At 44.2% G+C, this 21,711-nt stretch overlaps 1 protein-coding gene across 1 annotated transcript in view; it reads right to left on the minus strand.

The window, feature by feature from the left end:
• The window catches only part of LOC121285252 (serine/threonine-protein kinase 17B-like), a 29,706-nt gene extending 19,991 nt beyond the window's left edge, over nt 1-9,715 (minus strand). Inside the window, exon 1 of the mRNA XM_041201629.1 lies at nt 9,336-9,715. Within this exon, the coding sequence (XP_041057563.1) occupies nt 9,336-9,466 (131 nt within the window). The 5' untranslated portion in view covers nt 9,467-9,715. The remainder of the gene's footprint in view (nt 1-9,335) is intronic.
• Nucleotides 9,716-21,711: the final 11,996 nt, after the last annotated feature.

The raw sequence follows: 21,711 nt of genomic DNA on the forward strand, positions 1-21,711 counted from the left end.
TGAGAAAGTGGTGGTGAGCTGCCTTCGAGAACCGCTGCAGTCCATGTGTTGTAGGTACATCCACAGTGATGTTATGAAAGGAGTTCCAGGATTTTCGCCCAGCAACAGCAAAGGAACAGCGATATTACTTCCAAATCAGGATGGTGAGTGACTTGGAGGGGAAATTCCAGGTGGTGGTGTTCCCATCTATCTGCTGATCTTGTCCTTCTAGATGGTAGTGGTCGTGGGTTTGGAACATAGAGTTTGGAGGGAGTGAATGTTTGCAGATGTGGTGCCAACAAGCAAGCTGCTTTGACCTAGATGGTGTCAAGCTTCTTCAGTGTTGTGGGAGCTGCATTCATCCAGGCAAGGGGGAGCATTACATTACACTTCTGATTTGTGCTTTGTAGATGGTGGACAGGCTTTGGGGAGTCAGGAGAGGAGTTACACTTTGCACAATTCCTAGCCTCTGACCTGCTCTTGTAGCCACAGCATTTATATGGCTAGTCCAGTTCAGTTTCTGGTCAATGGTAACCCCCCAGGATGTTGCTAGTGGGGGAATTCAGTGATGGTAATGCCATTGAACATCAAGGGACGATGGCTGGATTCTCTCTTGTTGGAGATGGTCATTGCCTGACACTTGTGTGGCATGAATGTTACTTGCCACTTGTTAGCCCAAGCCTGGATATTGTCCAGGTCTTGTTGCATTTGGACATGGACTGCTTCATTGTCTGAGTCGTCACGAATGGTGTTGAATACTGTGCAATCATTAGCAAACATTCCCACTTCTGACCTTATAAATGGAAGGAAAGTTATTGATGAAGCAGCTGAAGATGATAGGTCTGGGACACTTTTTATATATAATCAATCATTCAGAGGATGTGGGCATCGCTGACTAGACCAGCATTTAATGCCCATCCCTAATTGCCCTAGTTCAGAGAGCATTTAAGAGCTCGAGTCACATGTAAGAATGGCAGATTTCCTTCCTTAAAGGACATTAATGAACCAGATGGGTTTTTACAACAATCAGCAATGGTTTCATGCTTCCTATTGAATTCAAATTTCACCATCTGCTGTGGCGGGATTCGAACCCGGGTCTCTGGAGTACCAGTCCAATGACAATGCCACTATGCCACCACCTCCCTTCCATTACCCTGAGGAACTCCTGCAGTGATGTCCTGGAGCTGAGATGACTGACCTCCAACAACCACAACCATCTTATTTTTCACTAAATATGACCACAACCAGTGGAAAGTTTTTCACGATTCCCATTGACTCCAGTTTCGCTAGGGCTCCTCGATGCCACACTCGGTCAAATGCTGCCTTGATGTCAAGGGCAGTCACTCTCACCTCACCTCAGGAGTTCAGCTCTTTTGTCCATGTTTGAACCAAGGCTGTAATGAGGTCAGGAGTCGAATGGCCCTGATGGAACCCAAAGTGGGCATCAGTGAGCAGGTTTTGCTACGTAAGTGCCACTTGATAGCACTGTTGATGACCCCTTCCATTATTTCACAAATACCGAGAGTAGACTGAGGGGGCAGTAATTGGCTGGGTTAGATTTGTCCTGCTTTTTGTGAACAGGGCATACCTGGGCAATTTTCCACTTTGCTGGGTAGATGCCAATGTTGCAGCTGTACATGAACAGCTTGGCTAGGGGCGCAACAAGTTCTGGAACACAAGTCTTCAGTACTATTGCCGGAATATTGTCAGGGCCCATAGCCATCGCAGTATCCAGTGCCTTCAGCCATTTCTTGATACCACATGCAGTGAATCAAAAGGGCTGAAGACTGGCATCCATGATGCTGGGGACCTCAGGAGGATGCAAAGATGGATCATGCACTCGACTCTTCAGGCTGAAGACTATAGCAAATGCTTCAGCCTGATCTTTTGCATTGATGTGCTAGGCTCCTCCATTATTGAGGAAGAGGATATTTGTGGAGGCTCCTCCTCCAATGAGTTCTTTAATTGTCCACCAACATTCACGACTGGATGTGGCAGGACTGCACAGCTTAGATCTGATCCATTGGTTGTGGGATCGCTTAGCTCTGTCCATCACTTGCTGCTTATGCAGTTTGGCATGTAAGTAGTCCTGTGTCGTAGCTTCACCACATTGACACCCTCATTTTTAACTGCTCCTGGCATGCCCTCCTGCACTCTTCATTGAAACAGGGTTAATCCCCTGGCTTTATGGTAATGGTAGAGTGGGGGATATGCCAGGCTATGAGGTTACAGATTGTGTTCGAGTACAATTCTGCTGCTGCTGGCCCACAGCGCCTCATGGATGCCCAGTCTTGAGTTGCTAGACCTGTTCGAAATCTATCCCATTTAGCACAGTGGTATTGCCACAGAACACGATGGAGGGTATCCCCAATGTGAAGATGGGGTTTTGTCCCAACAACGACTGTGTGTTGGTCACTCCTACCAATACTGTCATGGACAGATGCACCTGCAGCAGGCAAGTTGGCGAGGATGAGGTCAAGTATGTTTTTCCCTCTTGTTGGTCCGTTACCACCTGCCGCGGGCCCAATCTAGCAGCTATGTACTTTAGGACTCAGCCAACTCAGTCAGTAGTCGTGCTACTGAGCCACTCTTGGTGCTGGACATTGAAGTCCCCCAACCAGAGTACATTCTGCGCCCTTGCCACCCTCAGTACTTCCTCTAAGTGGTGTTCAACATGGAGGAGCACTGATTCATCAGCAGAGGAAGGGCAGTACGTGGTAATTAGCAGGAGGTTTCCTTGCACATATTTGACCTGATGCCATGAGACTTCATGACGTCTGGAGTTGATGTTGAGGACTCCCAGGGCAACTCCCTACCGACCGTATGCCACGGTGCCGCCACCTCTGCTGGGCCTGTCCTGCTGGTGGGACAGGACATAACCAGGGATGGTGATGGTGATGGTGGTGTCTAGGACACTTTTAAAATATGATTCTGTGAGGATGACTATGTCAAGTTGTTGCTTGGCTAGTCTAAGAGACCATGCTAAATGGGATAGATTTCGAACAGGTCTAGCAACTCAAGACTGGTCATCCATGAGGCTCTGTGGGCCATCAGCAGCAGAATCATACTCGAACACAATCTAACCTCATAGCCTAGCATATCCCCCACTCTACTATTACCAATTTTGGCACTAGCCCCCAGATGTTCGTAAGGAGGACTTTGCAGGGTCGACAGGGCTGAATTTGCCGTTGTTGCTTCCGATACCTAGGTTGATGTCGGGTAGTCCGTCCAGTTTCATTCCTTTTTTGTGACTTTGTAGCGGTTTGATACAGCCGAGTGGCCTGCTGGGCCATTTCAGAGGACATTTAAGAGTCAACCGCACTTCTGGGTAAGGACGACAGATTTCCCTCCCTATTGGACATTTTTGAACCAGATGGGTTTTTACAACAATCAACAATGGTTTCATGGTCACCATGTGCCTTTTAATTCCACATTTTTATTGAATAGAAATTCCACCATCTGCCTCAGCGGGATTCAAACGCAGGTCCTCAGAGTATTACCCTGGGTCTCTGGATTATTGGTCCAGCAACAATACCATCACCTCCCCAAAGCAAGATGCACCAGCAAAACTTAGAAAATGAAAAGCTTGCCAAAAATATGCTTTTTTAAAAATTCCAAGATATACAGAACTTATTTATAACAAAAAAAAAAGAGAAACAAGGCCAAAGGTGTTAAGGATTAGGGTAAACTGGCAGAGACCCACAAAACATGTGGCAAATTTTGTTTTTTATTTGCTCGTGGCATGTGGGCGTCGCTGGCCAGCATTTATTACACATCCCCAATTACCCTTGTTCAGTGGGCACTTTTAAAGAGTCAACCACATTGCTGTGGGTCTGGAGTCACGTGTAGGCCAGACCAGGTGAGGATGGCAGATTTCCTTCCCTAAAGGACATTAGTGAACCAGATGGGTTTTTACAACAGTTGACAATGGTTTCATTAGGCTTTTAATACGAGCTATTTGTTGAATTCAAATCCAGCATCTGCCATGGCGGGATGCGAAGCCTGGTCCCAGAGCATTAACCTGGGTCTTGGGATTACCAGTCCAGTGACAATACTATTACACCACCACTCCCTCTTATTGCAACAGCCTTTCTTTAAATCTTCCATCCCATTCTGTTTATTCCTCTCACCTACCACACACAGTGCTGCACATCTATCACCCTGTCCCCATAACCCTCCACTGGTTTTCTACCACAGCAAATTAATATTGAGCTGTAACTTCTGAGCTTCAGGGCTGTGTATCTGCGGGTACCCCAAAGATGTGCTGGATAAAGATAAGAATTGCATGACAATTGCCCAGGAAGTTCACATTTCCTTTGGGCAACTGCCCTGCACTGGGAACCATCTGAAAATGCATTTTAAATCTCAAACTTCAGATGGTTCCAAATGTCAATAGTTAGCCAGAAAAAGTGAGAAGTAAAACCACTTCTAGCTTCTGAATAGCTATAGTACCGAGCCTGAAATTGCCCTTACGGGACTGCCCCCCTTCCCCAAGGAACTTGCAGCACTCTCTCTCCAAACCAACAACCCCCCCTAAAAACGGGATTCCCCGACTCTTACCACAGGATACCCCCCACTAACCTCCCTTCAACGCAGGCCCAAGCTGAACCTCCACATTCCACCACTGGACCAAAACAACCCTCGCACCACCCAGGTCCCCACACCCACACCCCCCAACCCCACCCACCCAGGTCTGGCCCAACACATTCCCCACCGCCAGGCCAACCTCCACACTCCTCTACCACACCAAAGCCCGACCCGGCCTGACCTATAAGTACCCTCCCCACCCCAAACCCAGGCCACCTCTGCCCGGCACCCCCAACCCCGGAACAGCCCAACTCGTACTGCCCGCCACCACCCACCCACCCACCCCCACACACGCACACACCAACCCAGCGCCCCACCTCTACCGCAATCCTGGAATGGCCCGGCCCACGGCCCCCCCCCCATCCCCAGACCAGGCCCGACCTCCCCCACTTCAGCCTGATCCTGCACCCCAACTATAGAAGGGAACAGACCAAGGTCCATCACGACTCCCACCCAGGCCCAATGCGACCCCCCCCCGCCCCGCAACCAAATCCTATTCCTTCATTATGTCAATCTCTTTTCTTTGCAAGGTACTCTCAGGCATAAATGCAAGAACTTCCCCTCACCAAGGATTCTGCAGCCATTATTTCAAGCCTTGCATTACAGTAACAGCAGTTACTTTAAAAAAAAAACTTACCAATCTCTATTGGTAGTGATGCAATTTCCAAACAGAATGAAGTCACTGCGGCTGCCATGATTCCATCCGAAATACAAAAGCTTGATAACCACATATGTCCACCTCCTAGTACACTAGCCCTCAAATGTTAAGAACTGTATGGCTCAAGTTCTCACATTTAAAGTTCACTATTTCAAATTTACACAATGCCAATTTAATTTTTTCCATTTATACCCAAAGCAGACATAGATTTGTAAAAATGTAAAATTATTGCAGCTAATGCCTCAATAGCAAGAAATCCAACATCCCTATTTAAGAACATAAGAAATGGAGCTGGAGTAGGCCATTTAGCCCTTCAAGCCTGCTCTGCCATTCAACAAGATCATGGTTGATCATCTACCTCATCTTCACCTTCCCACACAATCCCCATAATCCTTATTTCCCTTCATAGCCAAAATTCTATCGACCCCTTTCTTGTACATACTCAACGAGTGATGACATTCACAACCTTCTTGTCCCTCTAAAGCATATCCATGTACTACTTTCTTTGGACTTGATTTTTATGCAGTAATGAAGCTCCCATCTAATTCAGGTAGACTCTAGGTACACCAGCAGAAGACTGCAGGAAATGAAGTCACAGGCTGGATCTGAGTGGGAAAATGCTGGTATGTGCAGCACATCTTTGTTGAGGCCCCTACCAACCTGCTTCTGCTTGGTAGACGAAGTTAAAATTGGCTCATTATTTAAAAACTTGAGAAACAATGACGAAAGATGAAAGCTATACCAAGGCTTTGCACTCAGTCGTGCATGCAAGGGCACCCGTTTTCTAGTGCACTCTTTAAACCAGCAGGTTTATTTCTGGCTGCTCATGAATTGTGGGGTTGTATTGTCAAAGATTGAAAGTGCTGGTCCCATTTAGTTTCACGTTTAAGTTGGAAAAAAAAATCAAATAAACATGTTTTATTCAGAATTTTTATGCAGAAAAATACTTGCATTGTGTTACAGTGGATCCATGGAATTTTTATAACAAATGAAGGGGGCTTCAGAAGCAAAAAGGTTGAGAACCCCTGATCTAGGAAACACAACAACCAATTTGTACACAGCAAACTCCCACAGACAGTAAAGTGATAATGGCCAGATAATCTGTTTGCTCGAAAGATAAACAGTGGCCAGGACACCGGAATAAGTCCTCTGTGTGTCTGCCTGACAGGACAGATAGATAGACTGCACAGCACTCCCTCTTCTTCACTGGGATGTTAGCCTAGATTCAAAGTCTCTCAAATGGCACTTGAACCCACAACTCAGAAGTGAAAATCTCATTTACAAACCGACCCACAGACAACATTGATGGTACCTGACCTTGGGACCTTTATTTTGCAAGGAAAGCAGGTAAATAAACTATCCAAGTTTTGAAGGTTTCACTCTACACTGCTGCTCCATGTCATTATCTATGGTGTCCCTAGGCCTCCTCCTATTTCACATCTAAATGCTGCCCCCCAGTAACTTTATGCGAAAGCAGAGTGTTAGTTTTTACATGTATGCTGATGAGAACCAGCTCTGCCTCACCACCACCTTTGACCCCACTACTGTTGCAAAATGATCAGATTGTTTATCTGACATCTAGTACTGGATCAGCAGAAATGTCTTCCAATTTAATATCGAGTAGGCTGAAACCATTATCTTTGGTCCCTGCCCCAAACTCCGTTCCACAATTACAGACTCCATTCCTCTTCCTGGCACCTGTCTCATACTAAGCCAGTCTGTTCACAATCTTGGTGGCATACTTGACCCTGAGGTGAGCTTCTCTATTTGCTTCATCACTAAAACCACCTATTTCCACCTCTGTAATTGTCCAGTTTTGCCCTGTCTCAACTGAGCTGAGACTGAAAGAAAAACAGAAAATGCTGGAAAAACCCAGCAGGTCTGACAGCATTTGTGGAGAGAGAAACAAAGTTGACGTTTCGAGTCCATGTGACCTTTCTTCAGAGCAACAGAGAAGTAGAAATGTGATTAAATTTATACCGTTTAAGGTGCATGGAGCAAGTTAAATAGGATAGAAGGCCAGTGATAGGTGGGGTCAAAGGAGAGATTGACAAAGATGTCATGAACAAAAGGGCAAAGGGGGTATTAATGATAGAGGTAAGGGCTAAAAAAAAAAGTACTGATAGCGGTATAAAGATAAGAAAGCACAATGTGATAATAGCAGAACAGAGGTAAGTACTCTGAAAAGAACAACATGAACAAGTAACAGATGGCCCTAGTGGGGGTGGGGTGGAGGGGAAAAAAAGGATCAAAAATGGGGTAAAAAGGAGGGATTTTAAAAAAGGGATAAAACAATGAATAAAAATAAGTGGATAAAAAAATGAATTTTGAAAAAAGGGATAAAAAAGGTGTGAAGATGGAGGAGAGAGTTCATGGTCTGACATTGAACTCAATGTTAAGTCTAGAAGGCTGTTAAGTGCCTAATTGGAAGATGAGGTGCTGTTGCTGTTCCTCCAGTTTGCATTGGGCTTTACTGGAACACTGCAGCAGGCCAAGGACGGACATGTGGGCACGAGAGCAGGATGGTGTGTTGAAATGGCAAGCAAGAGGAAGGTCTGGGTCATGCTTGCGGACGGACCGAAGGTGTTCTGCAAAGCGGTCAGCCAGTCTGTATTTGGTCTCTCCAATATAGAGACCACCGCATTGGGAGCAGCGAATGCAGTGGACCAAATTGAAGGAGGTGCAAATGAAGAGCTGCTTCACCTGGAAGAGTGTTTGGGCCCTTGGATGGTGAGGAGGAAGGAGGTAAAGGGGCAAGTGTTGCATCTTCTGTGGTTGCTTAGGAAGGTGCTGTGGGAAGGGGATGAGGTGTTGGGGGAGATGGAGGAGTGGGCCTGGGTGTCCCGAAGGGACTGATCCCTGCAGAATGCTGACAGGGTGGGGGGGGGGGGGAGATGTGTTTGGTGGTGGCATCATGTTGGAGTTAACGCAAATGGCAGAGGATGATCCTTTCAATGCAGAGGCTGATGGGGTGAAAAGTGAGGGCATGGGGGGGACCCTATAACGGTTCTGGGAGGGAAAGAAAGGTGTGAGGGCAGAGGCATAGGAGATGGGTTGGACACGGTTGAAGGCCCTGTCAACCTCAGTGGGTGGGAAACCTCAGTTAAGGAAAGAAGACAGACATGTCAAAAGTGCCGTTTCGGAGAGTGGCATCATCAGAACAGATGCAAAGGAGATGAAGGAACTGAGAGAATGGGATGGAGTCCTTACAGGAAGCAGGGTGTGAGGAGCTGTAGTCGAGGCAGCTGTGGGAGTCAATGGGTTTGTAATGAATATTGATGGACAGTCTATCACCAGAAATGGAGACAGAGAGGTCAAGGAAATGCAGGTAAATGTCGGAGATGGGCCATTCATGCCTTCATTATCTCTAGTCTTGCTATTCTACAGCACTTCTGGATGGTCTCCCACATTCTACTCTCCATAAACTTGAAGTTACCCAAAACTCTGCTGCCCTGTTTAACTTTCACCAAGTTCCATTCCATCACCTCTGTGCTCGCTGACCCACAGTGGCTCCCAGTCAGGCAACCTCTTGGTTTTACATTTCTGGTTCCGTTTCAAAATGCCTCAATGGCCTCTCCCCTTCCTATCCCTAAGATCTCCTCCAGTCCCATAACCCTCTAAGAAATCTGCAATCATCCAATTCCAGCTTCTTGAGCAACCCCACTTTTAATCGCTTCAATATTAGTGGCTACTCCTTCAGTTGGCTAGGCTCTAAACTCTGGAATACCCCACGCCCCCCAACGCTTTCTACCTAGGTTTTCTTCTTTAAGACACTCCCTAAAACCACCTCATGACTATCTGACCTAATGACTTCTGTGGATCAGTGTCATATTTTGTTTTAAAGTGTTCCTATAAATCGGCTTGGGACGTTTTGAAGTGTTAAGTACATAATTCAGTGAACATAACTGCCGAATGTAGAGATCCAATGCAACTAGTGTAGACTAAAAAAAGTTACGAAGTTGTAGGAAAGTCGGATGACACACACAGCTCCCTCCCTATAAACTTCAACCCAAAGTTCAATCCTATCCCATTAACTGCACAAGTGGTCAAATTACACAAGTATCGCAAAGTAATGAGTTTATGTGCGCGTGCTTTTAAGTGTTGTGCTCACCTGCCCAGTTCCTTCGGTGTCACCGTGTAGTTACTGTAGAAGGAGTCCGTCATGAAAGCGGTCTGGACGTGAGCGAGTAAGACGGGCCGCTTGTCCCTGTCCGCCATCCTCCTACAATGGCTCTCACACATTCTTGCTCCTCCTCCCACACCTTGTCTAAACTCTAAATTTCCACCACCGGCCAACCGGCTTCTTCTACACGAAATGAGGACACGTAAGAATGCGACACCCGCCACTGCCTTCAGACCGCCCCTTCACATTCACGGACTTACAAATGATTACGCTTCTTCCTCAGACGGACAGCAAGCACAACGGTTAACTTGCTCAGATGGGACAATTTCCTTCTTTCGTCCCACCGATTGGAGGAAGGGCGCGAAGGGGCGCGCTCCTCCTGAAGAGGCTGTGCGTGCGTGCGCGCTCTTCTCACGTGGTAGACGGGTTGCGTGCGCGCTCTCCCCCTGGAGCAAGGCCATCAACCGCCGAGCGCGCATTATCGCCCGATCTTTTTAAAATTTCCCAACCCAACGCGTCCGGAAACCAATGGATAGAAGGGGAACGTCACTGGATTTAAAAATAGACCCGTTTAAACTACCGCCTGAAGCAAAACTGCTGCTGCTTGTTTAAGTTCAAAAATACAGCCAAGGGGAATTACTGGTGTGTAGAAGTTAATAAGGGGAGAGGTGATAGTGTAAAACAAAAACAGAATTACCTGGAAAAACTCAGCAGGTCTGGCAGCATCGGCGGAGAAGAAAAGAGTTGACGTTTCGAGTCCTCATGACCCTTCGACAGAAGGGTGATAGTGTGCTCATTCGGGTAGCAATCTAAAGATTGCACACTTTTATTCTCGTGCCTTCCAGAATTTAGATGTGAAGATTTATAACACTTAATAGTCACGCTTTACAGAATTATTCATTCGGACCGAGAATTGCTTGAGATCATAGAATAATGCAGTACAAAATTCGGCCCATGCCGTCTCTTTGATTGAGCTATTAATTCCATTCCCTGCTCTTTCCCAATTTCCCTGTTCGTTTTTTGCCTTCAAACATTTATCCGATTTCTTTATGAATGTTACTGCTGAATCTGCTTCCACCACCCTCTCAGGCAGTGCATTCCTGGTGTGCAAAGTGGCTGAAGTTAATAGTGATTGCGGGGTCCCACCGACTAGCTCAGACGTGGGAACACCACTGCTTCAGTGGTCAGCAAGACTGCCGCTGCAATTTGTCAGGGGTTCACCCCCAAGAGATGCCTGGTAATCAGGGGGCAGATGGGTGAGGAAGACCACAGGAGGGCTGGGGTCTGACATGGTGGTGGAGGTGGAGGAGGAGGGAACCAGGATGGACGTACAAACTCCCAAGGAGATTAGTGGGCTCAGGGGGTGTTGGGCCAATCAGGCAGGTCCCAACAAGGGAGGAGTGGCGGTTGATGAGGGCAAGCAGTGACATTGCTGTAAGGGCGGCCATTGCCTCCAGGGGAGCTCTCCATGGGCCAAAGAGTGCTCAAAAAAGAGGGTGGCTTCAGAGCCCACCAGATGTCTAGGGTTTATCTGGCAGCCTCCCCATCGCTGCTGACTAAGTGACAGTGTAGACTGGAAGAGGTCCTTAATTGGCTCAATTGGGCTCCAGGCAGGAGGGCCATCCACCACTTTTTATTTAAACATATCTTCACGCACTTTTTTCCCCTTTAGGGAATAGTGGGAAGGTGGTGGAAAGATTCCTGGCTGATTATCAGCCCATTGAACCACATCATGAACATCCTTCCATGGCCAACAAATCTTGGCATGGGACTTGAAAGCAGAACTTCTGGCCCAGGGATAGCGACGTGACCGCCACCACAAAACCTCTACCCCACCACTGACAAAATGGCATGGTAACAGGAAGATGACAGGCACTCTACCTGCCCAACTTCCTTTCACATTTTAGGGCCCCCACTGCCACCTCCCAGCCCATCCCCAGACAGCTAGTAAAATCTACCCAGATGTTTTCTCCAGTCGCCTTTGGTTCTTTTGCCTACCACCATAAGTCTGTTTACTGATGTTTCTGTCACTGGAAACAGTTACTCCTTACATACTGTATCAAAATTATTCCTAATTTTGGGCTTTGGTAAATTAATTAGTTCAATTTAATTAACCATAGCCCATGAGAGACCAAAGGCATTTCTTTCGATTAGAGAGAAAGACAAGTAGTTCTATAGCTCAGGGTACCACTTTATATCAAGGGCAAGGTAAGGAAGCAGGTATCCATGAACTACCACAGCCAGTACAGAGATTGAACCCAAGCTGTTGGCATTATTCTGTACCACACTCAAGCGATCCAGCCCCACGTAATTTCCCCTTAACCTTCTCTGCTTTAAGGAGAAAAGCTCCAGTTTTTCCAGTCTCTCCATATAACTGAGATCCCTCATCACTACTTCCAGTAAATCTATACTGCACCCCCTCCAAGACTTTGGCAACCTTCCTAAATTTGTTAAGTACTAAAGCCAATTAAAGAAAATTTGAATCTTTGCCAAGAGCAGGGAGAGGCAACATTATACACCAAATGCAGAAAGAAGTAAAAATAATGTAGCAAGCCTTGAGACTACTTGTTACAAGATGGGAAAGCACCTGCTCTCACACATTGATTGATTTTTAAGAATTCTAAAAATAAAAGACTCCAAAGAAAAGTGATAACAAATTATCAAAGGTGAACTTATTCCTAAAGCAAGAGATTTTCTTTAAATTTGGCCTCTAGGTAAGCATTGAGGTCAGAACTTGCTGTCACCAAGCAGAGAGTAGAGGTCTTTAAAAAGAATTCCTCATGCTTAGTTGAGACAAGACAAAACTATGCTTTATACTTTGTGAGCATAATCTTAGTATATTATTTGTTTGAATATCTTGCATTTATTTCTAGATGGATTTGTTGATCTGCATTTATTTTTAGGTGGATTTCAAATCCTGCAATTACATTTAGGTGGATTGATTATTTTAATTATTTTACACTTTATAATATTACAACCATTATTATAATGTAATGTAGGATTTATCCTCAGAAAATATTATGAAGTAATCATTTTAAAGTTGTAGACTCACTCTTTATATCTCAGGACCTTAACTTCTCGAGAATTCTTAAATGTGGAATTCTATGTACTGAGAGTGGTTAACTCAGAAGAGTTAATTCTACTATAATATACCTACTAAGTTTATTTTATTCTGATATATCTTTGTTTAGCCTAAATACTCCTGGGAGGGAGGATATTTTATTTTAGGACCAAGTCTGAAGCTTTTATAGCTGCCTGAGCTCTAATAATAATTTAAAATCACTCCTAGTCAAGGATTAAGACTAATAATGAGTTCAACTGAATAAATTTAGCTTGCCAGGAGGGTAGAGATAGTAGGACCATTACAAAGTGAGGAGGCCAGAATTGAACACATACTCAGGCTTAACTTTATAAAGGTTTAGCATAACTTCCTTGCTTTTGTACTCTTCCTCTATTAAGAAAGCGAAGGATCCCATCTGCTTTTCTTACAGCCTTCTCTGCTTGGTCTGGCATCTTCAAAGATTTGTGCACGTACACCCTCAGGCGTCTCTATTCCTGCACCTTTTAAAATTGTGCCATGTAGTTCATATTGCCTCTCTATTCTCTCTATCAAATGTCGCACTTCAGACTTCTCTGCAGTAAGTTTCATCAGCTATGTGAATGCCATATTACCAGTATGTCCATCTCCTCCTGAAGACTCTTACTATTCTCCTCATTGTTTAGCTTACTACATTTCCAAGTTTCATATCATTGGCAAATCTTGAAATTATGCCCTCCAAACTCGTCCAGCTTATTAATTTATTATAAATATTATTTCAAAAAGAGCAGTGGCGTAATACTGACCCCTGCAGAACACCATTGTAGACTTCCAGTCTGAAAAACAATCATTTACTACTACTCTCTGCTTTTTGTCCTATTAAAGGGGAGAAGGAAAACACCCAAAGATGTAGAACCATTAACAATATTGGCTGACATGGAGGCAAGGAGGGGAAGCTGAGAATAAAGTTGAAGGAGCAAGAGGTGGGTCTCATGGACAAGATAAGCCCAGAGAGGGCATGAGGGGACAAAAGAAAAAAACAAGAGAAAGGTGCATGTTCAGGGCAAGGCACAGGGTAATTTTAGAGGAAGTTTGGCCCCTATGGGCTTGTGAAAGGGAGGAAAGTGGCGAAGACAGCTGACCGATGGTCGCAATTTTGGTGACAAGGAAGTCCATGAGCTCCTTGCATATATTGTTGGAATAAGGGTGGGGAGACAGGGGAGAGGAGCTTACAAAGAATGAGAAAATAAGTGAGGGGTTATCTTTGTATTCCAGGATGACCCTGAAATAGAGAGCAGTTTTAGCAAACAAGAGCAGGACCCAATTTTGCTTTGTGGTCCAACCAGATCTGATGGTTGATTGCTAAACCAGTTGTCTGCTGTATCCTTTCAACTCTGCATCCCTTGGACCTAAAGAAGCAGAGATGAGGGCTGTACCAGGGAGAATGGCCAGGGTCGGAGAGAGTAATGGCTTTATTGGGTGCTAGGATATTAAACGTAGACAGTTGGTATTTTTAAAAGTGCACTTGTAAGTGAATTGGAAGAAAGCTTTTTTCCATGGGGGATACTAAAGAAGGTAGCATTGGGCCATGGAAGGGATATGTGAGTGAAGAGTGATACAAGGACGGCCTTTGCTTTGATTGGTATGATGGGAGATGGCAAGGTCAAGGCATTAGCCATTAATATGGGTTGGAGTGTTTACATGGAGGGCAAGCTTTAGGGAGGGTAAGAGAGCAGTAAACTTAGAAGAGAGGGAGCATGATGAGTTGAGATGAAAGGTGGAAATACTGAGGATGAGCTGTTGTTTGGTGCAGAGGCTGAGGGAGAAAAGCAGTGTACGTATCTCAATGAGAACATTTTTATTGTACTTGGGCGGGTGGTAGAGAACAATCGTTTGAATGAGAGGTAAGAGTGTTGGAACAAGGTGAGATGCTCAAAGGAGGAGAAAGTCCCAGAGAAGCAAGGTTTCAGGCCATGCTGTAATCTTGTGATAAACGCCACATCGTCACTGCGACACCTCTTGATGGGACCAGCGATGGAAGGTATAGCCAAGCAGGGAGACTTAATTGAGGGAAAGATATCGTCATCAGCCCTCAGCCAGGTTTCTGTTAAGGCCATGATGTTGATGCAATTAATCTCAACAAGTTCATGAATGGCAAGGGCCTTATTCACAAGTGAAAGGACTGTTTTGCAGGGAGATGTGTAGAGGGACAGTGAGAGCTGATTCACTGGCAGAGCCTCTAAGGTTAGCAGTGGGATGGGTAAGTTGAAAGGGAAGAAGATTGGCAAAATTAGCCCCCAAGAGCCGCACTGAGGTGTAGCGGGGAAGAGTGGTAGGTTGATGAGAGAATAGGAAGGGGAAATTGGGATTGCTACTTGTAATGAGTCAATGCTAAGTGCTTCAATGACACCTTCAGACATTGCCAATAGAGGCACAGAGCCAAGGTGTAGGCTTATTTAAGAGCTAATCAAACCTGGACAGCAGCATAAGAACAGAAGGTCGAGAAGTATTGAAAGGTTAGGGTAGAAAATTGGGAGGGAGGAGTACCTGAGAGGAGGGAATTGAAAAGAGGCATTACAATGAAAGGGGGGGGGGTGGTGTTAGGAGGGGTAACGAGAAAGAATGTAAATAAGAAGAGCAAAAGTGGAAATATAGCGTTGATCCCATGTTGGATAAATTCATTTTTACTGGATGTCAGTGTCGCTGGCTAGCATTTATTGCCCATCCCTAATTGCCCTTGAGAAGGTGGTGGTGAGCTGCCTTCTTGAGCCGTTGCAGTCCCTGCAGTGCTGTTAGGGAGTGAGTTCCAGGATTTTGACCCAGCGACAGCAAAGGAACAGCAATATATTTCCAAGTCAGGATGTTGAGTGCTGCCCTTGTCCTTCTAGATGGTAGAGGTCGTGGGTTTGGAAGGTGCTTCCTAAGGAGCCTTGGTGAGTTTCTTTAGTGCATCTTGTATATGGTACACATTGTTGCCACTGTTCGTCGTGGTGGAGGGAGCGAATGTTTGTGGAAGGAGTGTCAATAAAGTGAGCTGCTTTGTCCTGGATGGTGTCAAGCTTCTCTAGTGTTAATGGAGTGGCATTCATCCAGTTAAGTGGAGAGGATTCCATCACACTCCTGACTTGTGCCTTGTAGATAGTGGACAGTCTTTGGGGAGTCAGGAGGTGAGTTACTTGCTGCAGGATTCCTAGCCTCTGACCTGCTCTTGTAGCCACATTATATATATGGCTAGTTCATTTCAGTTTCTGGTCAATGGTAACCCTCAGGATGTTGATCATGGGGGATTCAACGATGGTAAAGCTATTGAATGTCAAGGGCGCTGGTTAGATTCTCTCTTGTTGGAGATGGTCATTACCTGGCACTTCTGTGGTGCAAATGTTACTTACCACTTGCCAGGCCAAGCCTGGATAGTGTCTGCATTTGGACATGGATTGCTTCAGTATCTGAGGAGTCGTGAACGGTGCTGAACATTGTGCAATCATCAGCAAACATCCCCACTTCTGACTTTATGGGAATCAGGAAATAGTTGGGAGATAATAGTTAGGAGTCCAGAGTTAAAGACAAAGGTCCCATGATGGGATTAGATGGTACACACTGCGTCGGCTGCTCCTTTGAGGTGGTAGAGGTTATGAGTTTGGAAAGTGCGGTTGAAGGAGTTTTGGTGAGTTGTTGTGCACTGCAAACTGCACTATCTTGTATACAGTGCACACTGCTGCCACTGTGTCTTGGTAGTGGAGGGAGTGAATCTTTAAGTTGGTGAATGGGATGCCAAACAAGCAGACTGCTTTGCCCTAGATGGTTTAAGCTTCTTGCGTTGGAACTGCACTCATCCAGGCAAGTGGAGAGTACTTCATCTCACTCATGACTTGTGCCTTATAGATGGTGGAGTCAGTAGGTGAGTTACTCACAAATGAATTCCCAGCCTTTGACCTGCTGTAATAGCCACAGTATTTATGTAGCTGATCCAGATAAGTTTCTGATCAGTGGTGACCAGCAGGATGTTGATGGTAGGGGTTTCAGCGATGCTAATGTCATTGAATGGTAAGGGGAAATAGTTAAATTTTCTATTGTTGGAGATGGTCATTATCCAGAATTTGTGCGCCAGGAATGTTACTTGCCACTTATCATCCCAAACCTGAATGTTTTTTGCTGCATTTGGATACTGGCTGCTTCATTATCTGAGGAGTTGTGAATGGAACTGAACATTGTTCAGCAAGCATTCAATTTATTGAAATAGCTTTGCATCTGTATTTTATATTTCTGGGTTATAGCAAAAATAAACCAAAAAAGGAAAGCAAAAGTCATAAGTTCTCAAATTTATATTTAACTTTCTTTCTGTTCCCCATTTCTCTTGGGTCTGCAATTGTATCTGTAAAAGTGCTATATAAATATCTTTCTTTCTGATTGATTGGCTAGAAAGGCAACCATTTCCCAGACCAAATTGTCAGTTGCTATGTGGCATAGCAGAGTGAAACTGACTGATGGGCATCCGATCTTTTTCTCTGACCCTGTGGAGAAAGTGATCATCCTCTGTTCACCATTTCTCTCTTCATATAGCAAAAAGAAAACTCTGCATCCCACCACTGTGTAGCACAATACATTGGTTTTCTAATTCTGCCCAGCATTATGGTATGTAGATATAATTATGATAACTACTTATGAGCAAAACACTTGATGAAATACGATAATAAATCATGAAGAATAATTTTTTCCAAGGGGTAAAACACAAGTTGAATATTTGCACCCGAAATTTCTTCATTATGAGCAACTTGTCCCTTTGCCAAACTTGAGGTTTTAGTCAAAATGTTAGTATTTTTGTTTTCACCAGTTATTCAACTAAGATGAGAACTGATTCTTCAGATTTACTGGCAACAGCTAGATAGAAATGAAACCCATACTTACTGCTATGTTGTATAGGTCTGAAGCAATAACAGAGGTTGATTTCCATTGAACTAAAAATTCATATTAGCATCATGACTCAAGACTGAAGTTATGTATTTATGCAATTATAGAATTAAAGAATGGTTACAGAGCAGAAAGAGGCCATTTGACTCATCATGTCCGTGGTGGCTGTCTGTGGGAACAATGCAGCTGGTCCCACTCCCTGCCTTTTCCCAGTATTTCCGCAAATGATTTCTGCAGGTAATTGTTCAATTTCTTTTTGAAAGCCACGATTGAATCTGTCTCCGCCACACTCTCAGGCAGGGCATTTTAGGATAAGATCCTACAATGGTCTTAAACAAATTAAGTATTTGTTTTAAAAGAGACACTTTTTGTCTATGCTTTTTGTCTTGCACTCATCTGGACAATTTGCAAGGAAATACCAGTGTCAGGGGAAAGAGAAGAGAGTGGTAATTGGTTGGCAAGTGGACTTTGATTGGTAGAGGCATTGCCATGGAGAATGGTGATTGACAGTTAACTGCCAAGCCTTGTAAATAGGGCCTGAGCCATTTACTCACCATGCAAACTTGATACTGAAATAGGGCGCACCAAAGACATCCTGTGGGATAATGGGTACACAGATCAGATCATGTCATGCTGTATATTGCATAAACTCATGAATAGGCCCAAGGCCATCACTTTCAGTTCTACCTCAGATTATCCTGGAAGGGCAAGGTATTGCAAAAATTTGAGCCTCAGGTGAAGTTAGCTGTTTCACACTGTTACTGTGTAGTAGCAACATGAGTGGTATTCACCACTAATAGGATGCTGCCGTCAAGCCAGAAAGACGTTCTGCCTATAACACAAGTGAGTAATGTGGCATATGAATTTCAGTCCCAGGGTGATGTTAGATATGTAGGCCATACTTCCCAAAGACTGGCGGATCTTATCAAACAGCATGTCCCTTCTGTTGTTCACCACGGGAAAGGTATGGACCATACCCATGCTTGCAAAACTCAAAACACAGTGTCTAACATTAGATGTGTTTCCGTGATTGGGCAACATTTACTAAATAATCCTTTGTGCTAATAATTACACTGACAGCCAATTTAAGATTGTCAGTCCGGCTTGCAGTGTAGTGCATTTGTGTGCACTGGAAACTACATATATTAATATACAGGGCCCTGTTCTTTGCAAACAGAAAGAACATGCACACACATTGCTTCTATTTCAGCCAAACAAAATAAGTGACAACCATTCGCTGGTACATTCCCCAGGGCAATGTCTTGACTAATCAGAGTCAAGCTGCCTGGTTTAAATTTCAAACAATGCTTGGCAGTTAACTGGCAGTCACCATCAACAGGTGCATTTTCCATGGAAACACCTCTACCAATCACCTCTACCACTTGCCAACCACTCAGCACTCTCTTGTCATACAGTATAAATATGTTGTTTCCCCTGACGTTGGTATTTTCTTGCAAATTGGCCTGACGAGTGCAAGATGAAAAGCTTCGACAATAAATGTCTTTTTTCAATAATACTCAAGTTCTGTACTAGAAAACGACTATTTGTTTTAGAATAAAAATAACATTTCAAATGAAATCAATGGAGGGTGAGAGAAAAAAATTGTCAAATCTCAGCAAAGAAATACACTCATTTAGTGCCCATGCATCAAAGGGTGTGGGGACAGCAGCCCCAAAATGGAACTTTTAAAAAATATTTTTCTCTATACTTGTATATATAATGTAAGACATTATTCTGTGACCAAAGTTTAGGTATAATTCCTTTCTGCCCATAAAATATCACCAAGTGAATTTATACATCAGTCAATTCAGAAGCTAGATATATTATTGTGTTGGTAGATTCAATGGCTGGAGAAATTATCTGTATGTTCCAAATAAGAACATAAGCAATAGAAGCAGGAATGAGCCATTTGAACCTGCTCTACCATTCAGGGAATGTAAGCCTAGTCAACTCAATCTTTCCTCACAGGACAATCCTCTCAACCCAGGAATGAATCTAGTGAACCTTCATTGCACTCCCTCTAAAACAAGTATACCCTTCCTTAAAAACTGTACACAGTACTCCGTATGTGCTCTTACCAAGACCCTATATAATTGTAATCAAGCTTCTTTCCTCTTATGCTCTAATCCCTTCGCAATACAGGTGAAAATACCATTTGCTTTCCTAATTGCTTTCTGTACCTGTGTATTAACTTTCTCTGATTTTTGTAGTTGGTTAGCTCAGTTGCCTAGAGTTTGGTGTGGAATAATGCCAGCAGTGCAGGTTTGATCCCCATACAAGTTGAGGTATTTCTTGGTGTTTGTCTCCTTGCTTGACCCATGGTGATGTCGTGACCATGATTAGCAACCCTTAACAATGAGAATGCTACATAAATAGGGAGATTTGTGTATAAGGACACCAAGCATCCTCACTGTTGAAAAAAAATTCTGCTTTTCTATTTTTCCTACCAAAGTGGATAACTTCACATTTCTCCTTAGAGCAGGGAGGTTAGGAGGAGAATAATAAAGATGTTCAAAATCATTATATTGATAGAGTAAATAAGAAGAAACTGTTTCTGATGGTAGAGGAGGTGGTAACCAAAGGATCCAATTTTGAGGCAGATGCTGTCAGACCTGCTGAGTTTTTCCAGCTATTTTTTTTGTTTCAGATTTCCAGCATCCACAGTATTTTGCTTTTATCTTAGTTTCTGCACCCTTGTGCGATGTCATAAAGACGTGCTAAAACCTTTATTGAAAGTGTGTACTTACTGTGCTTGTAACCCTTTTTCCTCACAACACACCATTGTATGAGGGCAACTCAACAGCCTTGAGGGATTACCAGCAGTTGTGTCTCCTCAGTGGTAGTGCCAAAGGACAAGACCTGGTCAGGAGGATGATATCCCCAACCATGTCCTCATCTCACTGGCTGCTTTAGTTTCTCATTAATGTGGCGACGACTGCATCAAGTAAGTTGCCGCAGCCTTCTCACTGTTGTGTTGACTTTTACTTCCCAGAGCAAGCGCATGCAGGGTGCACCATTGACATTCTTAAAGATCATGGCTTAGTGAATCATGAGGGTGGAAGGTACAAATCTGAATGCTGAACTTGTTCTCGATGTGACTGGTTGGACATCCCTTTCAATACACTGGAATGGTAGTGAGGGACAAGCAAAATGTGGCCATCTCTCCTCACCTTCAAACTACTCCTCCTGGAATCTGGTAGCAATTAAAGTGGTACGGGCACATCTTCCACGCCGTGCTCCCTCGATGGCATTGTCCCTTGGAAGTTGACCCTCATCACCCTTTTTAGGTTCCTGGCCCTCCTGCTCTTCATCCTCTGAGGATCTCTAGTCTGTGTACTTTGATGTGTACTAGTTTTGATATGTAAGAGAGATAGAGTGTATCTGCATTTTTTGAATAGAGCATTCAAGAAGTGGGGTGAAAACTGACACCTTTCTAGCAGATACCAAGCAATATGTTTATATTACTAGTAAAATTGGTACTATGAAAGGGGTTTTATTGTATGAGAGGTTTAGTTGAGGTCGGTGATATAATGAGAATTTACATTTACATTCAATGAGCGGTGTTAGGTATAACTTCAGCAGTGTTGTGTGTATAGGGCAGAGGCAATGTGCAATCAACAGCAGCTGTAAGCCTCCAACTGCCTCCACAGGAACCAAAGTGAAAAGAACTAATTTTGAATTCGTAAGGTGAAAATGCTTTGCTGGTGTCTGGCTCAGTCTGAGTTGCTGTTGCCTGAATGGAGATTAGTTTGGGAATTTAGAAGTTATGATAGCAGTAAGTTGTAGCCATGAGCTTTGAGTATATATATTTTAACATGTGTAAATTAATAAAATGTTTCATTTAGTTTAATGTAAAACCTTGAGAACTGGTGGTCTGATTCCTGAATTTAAAATCACATCTCAAACATAACACTTAAAGTTATAGGTAATGACAGTTGTTTAAAGTTTACCTCTGGGATTTTTAAATAACTCAGCTGTACCAACTGCATCGGTCATAACAGATCCCCTTTATGTATCTATGTGCAGTGGACTGCGCAATGCTGCACAGGTCCCCTGTGGATCCCTGGAATGAACTGCAGGCGACAAAATTAAGTGTGCTGGTAACCTTCAAGGCCACTGGCAGAGGATAGCCTCTAATCCCACGGGCTGTTAGTTCCTCACAAAGAATATGACAGATGTGATCTACCAGAGCTTGGGACATGCGCAGATGTGTGCTGCATTGTCTCTCATTCATCTGCAAATAGAGGAGTCTTCTTCGGTATACTCTTGGTCTAGCAAGTCACCTCCATGGTTTGGGTCTATCCTCCTGATCCTCATGTTCTTGCTGTGGCTCCCCTGCGCCCTGGACATTAGGCAGAGTCTCCCTCTGAAGCTGAACTTGGAGTTGCCTGTCCCTTCTTCTCCTCCTCCATTGTATTA

This window comes from Carcharodon carcharias, chromosome 12 (genome assembly GCF_017639515.1).
Source record: "Carcharodon carcharias isolate sCarCar2 chromosome 12, sCarCar2.pri, whole genome shotgun sequence".
Lineage (NCBI taxonomy): Eukaryota > Metazoa > Chordata > Chondrichthyes > Lamniformes > Lamnidae > Carcharodon > Carcharodon carcharias.